Source organism: Rhinopithecus roxellana, chromosome 6, assembly GCF_007565055.1.
Source record: "Rhinopithecus roxellana isolate Shanxi Qingling chromosome 6, ASM756505v1, whole genome shotgun sequence".
Lineage (NCBI taxonomy): Eukaryota > Metazoa > Chordata > Mammalia > Primates > Cercopithecidae > Rhinopithecus > Rhinopithecus roxellana.
Window position 1 is genome coordinate 147,651,458 of NC_044554.1, and position 12,766 is coordinate 147,664,223.

Genomic DNA, 12,766 nt, shown 5'->3' on the forward strand with positions numbered 1-12,766 from the left:
GTGATAACAGATATTAGAATAAAGTAACAAGAAAGAGGTGAGGAAATAGTCCAGTTGAAAACCACAAAAATGATTAACAGAACTTATAGTTATTTGAATTCTGTCATGTGTAAGTTCCTTTATTATAAAATGAATATAAAGTAATATAAAATTCATTTTTGTGTTAGCTTGGCATAATTTACAAAATTTTAAAGATACTCTTATTCAGGTAATTCTGACATATGCTACAATATGGATGAACACTGAGGATGTTATAAGTCAAATAAGCCAATCACAAAAAGAAAAATACTGTATAATTCCACTATATGAGGTACTTAGAGTAGGGATAGATGCAGAAAGTAGAATGGTGGTCCGCAGGGCGTTCAGGTTCCCTCAAGGGAGGAATGGGGAGTTATTGTTTAATGGGGGTAGAGAGTTTCAGTTTTGAAAGATGAATTTTGGAGATAATGTTGGTTGCACAACAATATTAATGTGCTTAACATTGAACTATACACTTTAAAATGCTTGAGATAGTAAATTTTATGTTTTTTACCACAACTTAAAAACTTGAAAAAAAAAATAACACTTACTCAGACATCTATCAAAGAATTTACTGCAGAGTAATTTTGTATTATAATTTTACTGACTTTAGGGTTGTGTTAAAGTGAATTCTTACTCTTGTGAATGTCATAGATTTCTTTTGGTCTGCTGAAGTTTGTGGACTCTGTCTCAGAATAATATTTTAATGAATATAAAATAAGACAAAATTGCAAAGAAAACCAATTATATTGGAATAATTAAAATATCACAGTAACAGATTTTTGATATATTAATACATGTGCTTCAAAATCTGTGTAACGATGTATTTTATTGGCAGATTTAATCACTGCCATGATTTCCAAGTAAGATAACATTGAGATACCTGTAACAATTGTAATGTGGTATTAACATATAAGTAATTCCTGTTGGTGACAAAAATCACAAATACTGATAATCAAAGTACATGCTAAAATTTTAGTTAAATGTTAGTAAAAATAAAAATATAATGTTTTTACCATTAAAGTTGATGGATGACCTGAATTTTCTTTATCCTTTGACCCCACGTTGAACATTCTCTAAAACTGCCTCTTTGCTATTGAGAACTTTATTTGCCTTTGTGTTTAAAAAAAAATTCTAGGACTTTATTGCTCTTCCCTGGGACTGGCTATTAATAATTAAGACTTTTTCCTCTGGGTTTCTCATGTGTTTAAGCAATGGGCTCTATTAAGAATGTTCTTACGTTAACAGAAGTTTACATTTTATGAATCATTACTTTAAAAAAAATGCTCGGGATTATGAGATGAATGATTTAAAATAAAGTTTATTGTCTCACACATTTTCACATATTTTAATGCAATTTAAAAATCGTGTAAATCTTTTTTGTTTGAGCCGGAGTCACACTGTGTCACCCAGGCTGGAGTGCAATGGTGTAATCTCAGCTCACTGCAATCTCCGCCTGCTGGGTTCAAGCGATTCTTGTGGCTCAGCCTCCTGAGTAGCTGGAACTACAGGTGCTCACCACCACGGTTGGCTAATTTTTGTATTTTTAATGCAGATGGGGTTTTGCCATGTTGGCCAGGCTGGTCTCAAACTCCTGACCTCAGGTGATCCACCTGCCTCGGCCTCCCAAAGTGCTGGGTTTACAGGTGTGAGCCACCATGGCTGGCCCTAAATCTTTAAAATGAAACCTCAAATCATTTCTCCCTTATCTGATCTGGTTTACCATCTTCAGAATGTTAAAAATTAAATTTGTTTTAACAAACTAAAAGAAAAACCTTTAAAAAACCAAACTATACTAAAATATTTATTTAATGAAAATACTTTGTTAGTATGCAAATGCTTGCTTCAGAAAGGAACCAAAAAACAGTTTGAATTTGGGATAAACATTTCTAGTATTACCGATTTCTTTTTTTTATTTTTATTTTTTGAAACAGAGTCTTTCTCTGTTGCCCAGGCTGGAGTGCAGTGGCGTGATTTCAGCTCACTGCAAGCTCTGCCTCCCAGGTTCACGCCATTCTCCTGCCTCAGCCTCCTAAGTAGCTGGGACTGCAGGTGCCTGCCACCACGCCCGGCTAATTTTTTTTTGTATTTTTAGTAGAGATAGGGTTTCACTGTGTTAGCCAGGGTGGTCTCGATCTCCTGACCTTGTGATCCGCCCACCTTGGCCTCCCAAAGTGCTGGGATTAGAGGCGTGAACCACCGCACCTGGCCAAAAATTTTTATAGTGATCCCTCCCTTGAGTTTTAGTTTTTGTTATAGTTGCTAAGAGAGAGCATCAGCCTGTTTTAAGGGCAGCATAACTTGGAGCCTATGCACATAGCTTTGATTTCCACACTTAACTGTAATTTGGAATCACTGGAGTGCTTTAAGGCATAGAGAAATTTATGTCCCACCTCCAGATGTTGTGATTTAATTGGTCTGTGGTATGGCCTAGGTTTTAGAATTTTGGAAAGATCAACAGGTGATTCTGTTATGTTGAAGTTTGGGAACCAGTGGCATGGCAGACAGTTTTTAGCAAATAATTGTTAACATTATCTAATTGATACGGTCTTATCTAAGTTAAAATGTTCTGTTTTTTATCAGGCAATATCTGACTGGATTTTGGTGACATGTGCAGAGCAGCCTTCTAAAATAACTAGGCTCAGATTAATCAGCTTCAGATGGTTTAATTAAAAAAATTAATATACTTTTTTGGAGCAGTTTTAGGTTTACAGAAAAAATTGAATGAAAAGTAGTTCTCTTGCAATCCCTTACACTACCCTTCCCTGCTTTCCTTAATTTTAACATCTTGTGTGCTCCATTTGTTACAACTGATGGACCAATATTAATACACTATTATTGTCTGAGTTCATAGTTTACATCAGGGTTCACTGTGTGATGTAAATTCTGTTGATTTTGATGAATGTATGAAGACATATACCTACTGTTACAGTATCGTAAAGAACAATAACTTCACTCCCCTAAAAGTCTCCTGTGTCCCACCAACTCATCTCTCTTTCCCTCCTGGTAAAACCCTGGCAACCAGTGATGTTTTACTGTCCCCACAGTTTGCCGTAAAATGTCATAGAGTTGGAATCATATGATATGTAGTCTTTTCAGATTGGCTTCTTTTACTTAGTAATACGTGGTTTAAATTCCCTCATGTCTTTTAGTGGTTTGAATAGCTCATTTCTTTTATTACTGATTAATATTCTATTGAATGGATGTATCATAGTTTATTAATCTATTGAAGGAGATCTTGGTTGCATCCACATTTGGCACTTACTAATAAAGCTACAATAAACACTCTTGTGCAAGTTTTTGTGTGTATATCAGTTTTCATTTCATTGAGTAAATACCAGGGAATGTAATTAATTAATTGTATGATAGGTTCAGTTTTGTAGGAAACTGCGAAACTGTCTTCCAAAGTGGCTTGTACCATTTTGCATTCCTCCCTGCAATGAATGATGAGAATTCCTGTTGCTCCACATTTCAGCAGCATTTGATGTTTTGGATTTTGGTGGTCTGTTTGTTTAAAAACTTTTTTTCACTTTATTCTGAATTTTGCATATGTTTGGTCTAAACATTAATTGGCACTGTGAGTGCATGGAGCTTGCATATATAAAGATATTTCCTTATGTTCTGTGCCAGGAAACCAATATGCAGAGGATAAAACTTGTGTAATATGGGCATTGATTTAGGTCCTCATAGATGTTTTTGGATAAGGAAATGTTATAAATTATATATGTAGTTTATCTTTTAATAGCTTTTTTTAGATAATAAAATTTAGGTGTGTATTGGAACCAGTTTTGTTACATTTAAAACTTCTTTCCTAACGGCTGTTGTGTTATTTTTAATCATTTTTATTGTGATTGGTTTCCTCTTAAAAAATAAGTTAACTGCCAGGTTAACTGCCAGGTTAACTTATTTTTTCAGTGGTGACTCACACCTGTAATCTCAGCTATTTGGGAGGTTGAGGCAGGCGGATGGCTTGTGACCGGGAGTTGGAGACCAGTGTGGGCAACATAGCGAGACTCCATCTGTTGCAAAAAAAGTTATTTAATGTGTTATAGTGACTATTGCATTTGTTTATTAGGGATTTAGAATAAGTTTAAAAGTGGTTAAAAGAGAGAGAGAAAAGCATCCAGTTTATTTCTGTTAATACTTCAAAAAGATTTTTGGGCCAGATGTGGCTCACGCTTGTAATGTTAGCATTTTATGAGGCCAAGGAGGATGGATTGCATGAGCCCAGGAATTTGAGACCAGCCTGGGCAACTTGGTGAAACCTCATCTCTACAAAAAATATCCCCAAAATTAGCCAGGCATGGTGGTATGCACGTGTAGTCCCAGCTACTTGAGAGGCTGAGGTGGGGAGGATCACTTGAGCCCAGGAGGCTGGGGTTGCGGTGAGCCGAGATTGTACCACTTCACTCCAGACTGGGCGACAGAGTGAGACCCTATCTCCAAAATTCATGGGCACTAAGCATAAATGCAATATGTTTTACAAGTTTCTGAAAATTCAACAGTTCATTTTTGAGTTTTGAAATTCAGAAATAAAAGCATCTGCCTGCCTAGAACTTTTTTGTTGCGTAAGGAAGTCAAGAAAAGCTTAGTCATCAAATATTAGAGTTATAGAAGGGCTTTCAAGCATAATGCAAATCACTTTGCTCATTTTGTGGATGAGTCATGAGAATCCTGGAATGCAAAACCCGAAACATCTAGCAGTACCTAAACGTCATTGTTTTCCTAAATGAACCCGTATGTATTTATTATAATCTTGTTGAACACTAAAGGCACAGTCTGTAAAATTCGACTCGAAAATTTTGTTTTTACTTTTTCCCATTTTATTTTCAGTATCTACCTGACAACAGTTTTTCCAGGCAGCTTTAAATTGCAGCTCTGAATAATTAGGTCTATCTCAAATGGTTTTGAACCATATTTTTTAGCAGTTTATTTTAGTGAAGTTTTTGTTTTTGAAAGAATCAGACCTTGAGGCCGGGCGTGGTGGATCACGCCTGTAATCCCAGCACTTTGGGAGGCCGAGATGGGTGGATTACCCGAGGACAGGAATTTGAGACCAGTCTTGCCAACATTGTGAAACCCTGTCTCCACTAAAAATACAAAAGAATTAGCCAGTCGTCGTGGCGTGCGCCTGTTAATTCCAGCTACTCGGGAGGCTGAGTTAGGGGAATTGCTTGAAGCAGGGAGGTGGAGGTTGGGGTGAGCCGAGATCAGGCCACTGCACTTCAGCTGGTGACAGAGCGAGACTCCGTCTCAAAAAAAAAAAGAGTCAGACCTTGAATACCTAGTTTGTAGCGTTTCTAATGTCTTGATGCCAGAGCTGATTAATTATGCTGCATATTTGTTTTCTAGTTAAGCTTTTAAGTAAGCCTAGTGGCTATTTGGAAGTTGGTATGAATTAGTAAGTTTTTTATAGAGATTAGGAGGGTGGATTTTTAAAAACTTTAACAATGTATATTGCCAGATACATGTCTATGATATTTGCTTATTTAAACTTTGTATTTTGAAGTAATTTTAGATGTAAAGAAAACTTGCAAAAGTAGTACACAGAATTTCTGTATGCCCTTTGCCCAGCTTCCTCTCATGTGAGCATCTTGCATGACCATGGTACATTTATTTAAGAAAACAGTAGTTTAATAGTGGTATAGTACTATTGACTAAAGTACAAGCCTTACTCAGATTTCACCAGTGCTTCCATTACTGTTCTTTTTCTGTTCTTAGATCCAGTCCCTAATCCCTCTTTGCATTTAATTGTCATGTTGTCTTAGTCTCCTTGGTTTCTCCTTATCTTTCATAACCTTTACTTTCTTGTAAAGTACTGTTAGCATTTTGTGTTGTTGTTGTTTGTTTTGATAGTAGCTTGTCTCTCATCTTGGTTTTGCTCATTGTTTTCTCATCATTAGATTGAAGTTATGCATTTTTGGGAAGAATGCCATAGAAATAGTACTGTACCTTTCTCAGTACATTTTATCAGGGAGTATGTGATGTCCATGTATCTCATTACTGGTTATAATCTTGATTGCTTAAGATTGTGTCTTCTGGGTTTCTCCACTGTAAATAAAGTTATTATTTTTTCCCTTGTAATTAATGCATGTTAAAAGGGAGCTACTTTGAGACTGTGGAAATATCTTGTTTCTCCTCATATTTTCAGCCACTAATTTTAGTATCCCTCCGTGCATCTTGCCTACGATTATTGTGGTGTTTGTCTAATGAAGTTCATTACTTGTGTATTTATTAGTTGATCATTATGTTAGAAAGAATTGTCTTCTTCTCCGTGGAATCATTAATTTCTTTTGTGAAATAAAGTCTAATACCGTATTTTTTTTTGTTACTTAATTGTTTCAGCTTTAGCCATTGGAGCTTTTCAAGTGGGCTCCTGTACTTTTTTTGACATGCTCCACCCCTCCTAATTTCTTTTTGTGGACTGCTACTTCGCTTTAAAGCGCCACAAGAATTTATCTTACGTTATATATTGACCGCCTCTCCTCTCTGTTTTTTTTTTGTTTTTTTTTGATATGGAGTCTCACTGTGTCTCCCAGGCTCAAGTGCAGTGGCGCAATCTCGGCTCACTGCAACCTCTGCCTCCCGTGTTCATGCCATTCTCCTGCCTCAGCCTCCTGAGTAGCTGGGACTACAGGCACCCACCACAACGTCCAGCTAATTTTTTTTGCATTTTTAGTAGAGACGGAGTTTCACTGTGTTAGCCCGGATGGTCTGGATCTCCTGACCTCGTGATCCGCTTGCCCAGGCCTCCCAAAGTGCTGGGATTACAGGCGTGAGCCACCTTGCCCAGCCTGTCCTCTCTGTTTCTAAGGAGAAAAGCCAGCTGTTTTTTAAAGAGTGAAATCAGGCAAAGTAGGTATAATAACTGAGGCTGAAAATTTCAAGGCATGAAAGAACAGCAGGCATAGTGATTATAGCTTTTGGGGTAGATATTAATAAGGTAAGATATTTATCTTTGTTTATTCGTTTCACAATTGTTGAATGTTTTCTTTTTACAAGTCATTGTGGGGAATTCTGAATTTTTTAATATGTATATGCACAAATATGTACACATATATGTGCCCTCAATGTGTGTGTGTGGTATCTATGGTGTTTTAGAGGTTTGATGTAGTTGTAAGGCATGTACATAGTAACTAGTAATGTTAGGTTTACTGTGGAGGTATGTAGTTTTTACGCTTGATCTTAGCCAAAAAGGCTGAGAAGCGATAGGAGATGTTTATTTTTTTAATATAAAAAGTACTGTGTGAGCTTTGGGGGGGAGGCAAAGATTAATTTTAAGTTACAATAATCCAGCAAAATTTAAAATGGGATAACAAATTGAGGAAAGAAGGGGGCAAATATTGAACACATTATTTTAGATACTATAAATATATTATCTATTTGTTAAAATTTTGGATCTCTGAGACAGATGGCCTTTTTTTTCCTTTAATTTTTTTTTTGAGATGGAATTTTGCTCTTGTTGCCCAGGCTAGAGTGCAGAGGTGCGATCTTGGCTCACTGCAACCTCCACCTCCCAGGTTCAAGCGATTCTCCTACCTCAGTCACCGGAGTAACTAGAATTATAGGCATGTGCCACCACCCCTGGCTAATTTTGTATTTTTAGTAGAGTCGGGATTTCTCCATGTTGGTCAGGCTGGTCTCAAACTCCCAACCTCAGGTGATCCACCTGCCTCAGCTTCCCAAAGTGCTGGGATTACAGGCATGAGCCACCACCCCTAGTTTTTTTTTTTTTTTTTTTTTTTTTTTTTTTTTTTTAAACAGATTAAGAGCCTATAGCTCAGGGAGGTTAAGTAAATAATAGTGGTAGAGCTAGAATTCTGAATAGAGCTGTGGGGTTCTAAAGCTTTTTTTTTTGAGACAGAGTCTCACTTTGTCACCCAGGCTTGAGTTCAGTGGCACCATCATGGGTCATTGGAGTCTTGACCTCCTGGGCTCAAGCGATCCTCTCACTTCAGCCTCCCTAGTAGCTGGGATTACAGGCACATGCCACCACACCTGGCAAATTTTTGTATTTTTTTGTAGTGACAGGGTTTCACCATGTTGGCCAGGCTGGTCTCGAACTCCTGGCTCAAGCGATCTGTCCACTTTGGCCTCCCAAAGTGCTGGGATTATAGGCATGAGCCACTGCACTGTGTTCTAAAGCTTATTTTTACCATACTACACTAGCAGACCTCATCTTCTTTTCTGCCTTCATATAGTTCACATGTGCAGCATATTCCTTTAGTTAATATCTCTCATTTACATGTAATGAATGTCAAATTGGAGGGAAGATTTCTTTACATGACATATTCCCATCCCCACTCCCAGTCCTCAGTCGATTTTTATATTGGTTCTTCGCTTGCTCCTCCTCCAGCCTGTTTCCCATTTTAAAGTATATACTTGCTTCTCCCAGATGAGTGGGTTTTGCCCTAAAAGATACAAGGGGAAAGGATATTCTGGGAATATAAGCTTAAACCTAAGAGAAGAAAAGTTTTAACTTTGAGGAGGAAGGAAGAGTCTAGTTTTGATAATTTGTGAAAGGAGGAAGGACATATCCTAGATACGTGCCAAGAACAGTGTGTGGAATGAGGTACGGCAAGTATTGTTAAATTGAAATAACATGAATTTTATAATAGGAAGTTTAATAATTTTGTTTGTTAACTTCCTCTTAGGATATTACCTTCCAAATGATGATGGAGAATTTTATCAGTTCTGTTATGTTACCCATAAGGGTGAAATTCGTGGAGCAAGTACACCTTTCCAGTTTCGAGCTTCTTCTCCAGTTGAAGAGCTGCTTACTATGGAAGATGAAGGAAATTCTGACATGTTAGTGGTGACCACAAAAGCAGGCCTTCTTGAGGTTGGTGTTCACAGTGAGATAGTGATTCACTGATAACTTTAAGAACAGAGCTCATGTTGGTTGGCATTTTAAGAACTTTAAGGTTACGTGAGAGTTGCCACAAAGATCGAATGCTTTAACTTGACGCAGTGGCTCACGCCTGTAATCCCAGCACTCTGGGAGGCCGAGGTGGGAGGATCACGATGTCAGGAGATCGAGACCATCTGGGCTAACATGATGAAACTTTGTCTCTACTAAAAATGCAAAAAATTAGCCAGGCGTTGTGGCGGGCGCCTGTATTCCAGCTACTCGGGAAGCTGAGGCAGGGTAATGGCCTGAACCCGGGAGGCGGAGCTTGCAGTGAGCCGAGATCACGCAGCTGCACTCGAGCCTGGGTGACAGAGCGAGACTCCGTCTCAAAAAAAAAAAAAAAAAAATTCCAATGCTTTTTAACTAAAATAATAAATTTAGAGTGTCTTTTTGAAATGCTTAAAAAATCTTTCGGCCATAATTATGCTGTTGGTTCCACTGTGGCAGGGACTGTCCCTAGGGCCTGTCCTTATTTTGTGCATAGTAGATAGTGCAGTAAGTACCGATTGGGAGAGTTAAGGTCTAAAGCTTTCCTTACGTTCCTTTGCCTAACTTTTTGTGGTGGAGTAATCATTTCATTGTAGAATGTTACCAGTTTGGGGATGAAGCTGCTTGGGATAATGGTATAAATCAGTAAATCTAACTGTAAGGATGTGAACTTGGTTTCACTACCATGAGCATTCTCTTTCTAAAGTGTGGCAGTGAGGCAGGAGAGCTTCCCAGTCTCTTAATTTAGATTGAACATTTTTAGAATGATTCCTGTTGTTGTATTTCTGATGAAATGGATAAGCCTAGATTAACCATAATTTAAAAAGAAAATTTAAAAAGCTATTTACTATTTACTGTTTTTGTAAATATAATATGGAGTCATGATAATGGCTTCAATATAAATTTACTATGTAGATGGTCTAATAATGCCTTATGTATTAATTTTTAGTAGTCATTGACAGAGAAAATAGAGTGACATTCTTTTCTCATTTTAAGATAACATTTTTCAGTATCTTTATCCTATACCTAAAAAATTACAGTGCTATATTTGAGTTATTGTGATTAATTATATATAGTGCTCTCCATTATAATAATAAGAAAAATAGCTTCTCAAATTGGTTCATTATACATTTTTGGCTAATTTATATTCATATTTCTTCTATTGCAGCCATTGCTTTTTCTTTATAGTTGGATAGATTTTTTTAACATGTAAATATTGAATGCCTTTGATTTTACTTTTATTTACCTCAAAGAACTGAGACTGGAGCAAAAAGACAAGAGGTTACAGATATAATACTTTTATTAGACAGTCAAACTAGGTTAGGAGGAACCAATCATTTTTTATTGTGAATTCTTTCATATCTTTCCTTCCCCTTTCCAGAAATTCCTCTCTTATCTTAAAGAAATGTAACTTTTATAGGGTGACTAAAACATTTTGTGGTGCAACTGCCTTGATGATCAAGGTTTTTAGCTTTGTATTTGAATGCCAGTCAAAGATGCTGAAACAAGCCCAGATCTTAAGAATGCAGTTAGTATTTATACTGTAGCTTTTTGAATACTTATTAGACCACCCTCATTTCAGGGCCTCCAACAGAAAAGTGATGGGCATTTTGGCATTCACATCTATCTTGTACTTTTTCTTCAAGTAGATTGAGACATACCACATTCTGTTTCACTCCTTCCTACTTTGCAAAGGGTACTTTATAAGGAAAACGAAAATTGCTGTTTCTTAAGTAAATATTTCTAAGATTAAATTTTTTTAACCAATATTTTGATGAGTCTTTAAAATCCCCACGTTCATTAAAGTTTTTATTTTATCTAAAACTGCACAAAATTAGTACAAATGTGAGACATTATCTGGGGCCCTGTTGACATTAAAAGTGATTAATGAGACATAATTTTGCCAGGTGTGGACCTTGATTATATCCTAGATTTAGAAAAAAATTGGGGGAATAGTGAGGGATATTTGACTGTGGCCTATTGGAGAATATAAAATTATTCTTAATATTCTTAGCTGTAATAATAGTGGTGGTTTAAAGCCACTGTCCTTATTAGGTGATGCTTGCTCTGAAGTATTTGGGAGTGAAGTGTCTGCAATTTCATTTCAAACGGCTTAGAAGAAAAAAGGATACATAAGCTTAAGTATATAAAGAGAGATAAAATAAACATGGCAAGATATTAATAATTAGTGAATTTAGGTGATGGATGTTTGGATGATCATTGTAAAATTTTAACTGTTTTGTATTCTTAACATATTTCAAAATACAAAATTGAGGCAAGAAATGAGACATATACGTTCTTATCTAATTTGAATTCTTCTAAAATGTCTACTTAAGCTTTAGTGAACTCGAGAAAGTATATGTGAATTAAATAAATCACTGGAAAAGGTGATTCTTTTATAAAGTCTGTGTTGTGCTTTGTCAAGATATATCTTTATTTTTAAGCTGCCAGATAGTTTTGAGCCAGATTTAATGCCAAATTAATAATGATATTAACCTTTGTGGGTAATATACTTGCCTGGTTCTAATTTTCTGTTGTCTTTATTGAATGCCATTTATTGCAATCCACTTCAAATCATTTTTAAAAAATAGATAAGATATAAAAGAAATTCAATGATTGAATAAATAAACTTTTCCTGGCTTTTTGGTTTGATTTGTTGAAACAGATAGAAGAGTCATTCAGAAAGTTTGCAGCTATTCAACTTTGATAAGAGCCATTTTAGAATTTAATCAGTTTGATTTCATAATTCCATGACCCTGGAAAACCAATTTAGGGTGTATGGAGGAAAAACATTTTACCAGTTAAATGTATAATACCACCTTTGTTAAGTCTTCCCTCTGAGTCTTCATTCTTCCTGTAAGAGAAATATTAACTTTGTTTTACTATCTTATGACCATTAATTTAGTAATATTTTAGAATATCGAAGTTCATATTTTCCTGAACTATTGGCTGTTCCTGTAAGAATCAGGTATATTGTTAATATATTGTTACAGTCTGCATGTTTGTCCTAAAATTTGTATTTTTACTCATGAAGAGTGTTTTAATTTAGCCAAGTAGAGGCCATTTTATATATAGAAACTATAAATTTCTTGATGTCTTAAAGAATCAGCACTTTCAATAGTAATTCCATAGATGAAGGCCTTATATACCATTTAATTTGTGATAGATTCAAAGATTTCTTATAGGTTTGCATTCCAGAAGAGGTACAACTTTTCCTCTTGGAGTATCTGATTATTACTGTGGATCAGAAAGCCCTGTAATTAACGGAAAAATTAATATGCCTTTTTTTTTAGTTTTGATCTCAAAAATGATTAGCAGCCAACTTCATAATACAGTTCTCTCATTTTATATCTTATTTTAATATTTTCTTCTTTGCTCAACCAAAAGAAGGTTTAATTTTATGATTGATGAATTTTTCTAACTGAAGGCTAAAAAATGCTGATTGATATAAAGTAGGTAGAATGTAAAAGTTCTTTCTGTGAATGTCTTCACTATTTTTTTTGGAAATGGAAACCTAAATTTGTAATAACATATTTTAGGATTAAGCAAAAAACTATTTAATTTGAGTTTTTTGCTTTATAGTTGAAAATTGAGAAAACCATGAAAGAAAAAGAAGAACTGTTAAAGTTAATTGCCGTTCTGGAAAAAGAAACAGCACAACTTCGAGAACAAGTTGGGAGAATGGAAAGAGAACTTAACCATGAGAAGGAAAGATGTGACCAACTGCAAGCGGAACAAAAGGTTAGTTGTGTCTTGTGTAACTGACTGAAGTTGATAGCATATTGCCTGAAACCCACCTTTTTAAAGAGCTGAACCAATTAAGTAAGCAAAAACCAGGTATTGAGAAAA

The 12,766-nt window shown here is 35.8% G+C and overlaps 1 protein-coding gene across 7 annotated transcripts in view; it reads left to right on the forward strand.

The window, feature by feature from the left end:
* The window catches only part of TAX1BP1 (Tax1 binding protein 1), an 86,653-nt gene that overhangs the window by 18,064 nt on the left and 55,823 nt on the right, over positions 1-12,766 (forward strand). For all 7 annotated transcript variants that reach the window (XM_010388316.2, XM_010388318.2, XM_010388321.2 and 4 more), the window contains exons 4-5: positions 8,673-8,860; positions 12,500-12,658. In XM_010388316.2, the coding sequence (XP_010386618.2) occupies positions 8,673-8,860; positions 12,500-12,658 (347 nt within the window). The remainder of the gene's footprint in view (positions 1-8,672; positions 8,861-12,499; positions 12,659-12,766) is intronic.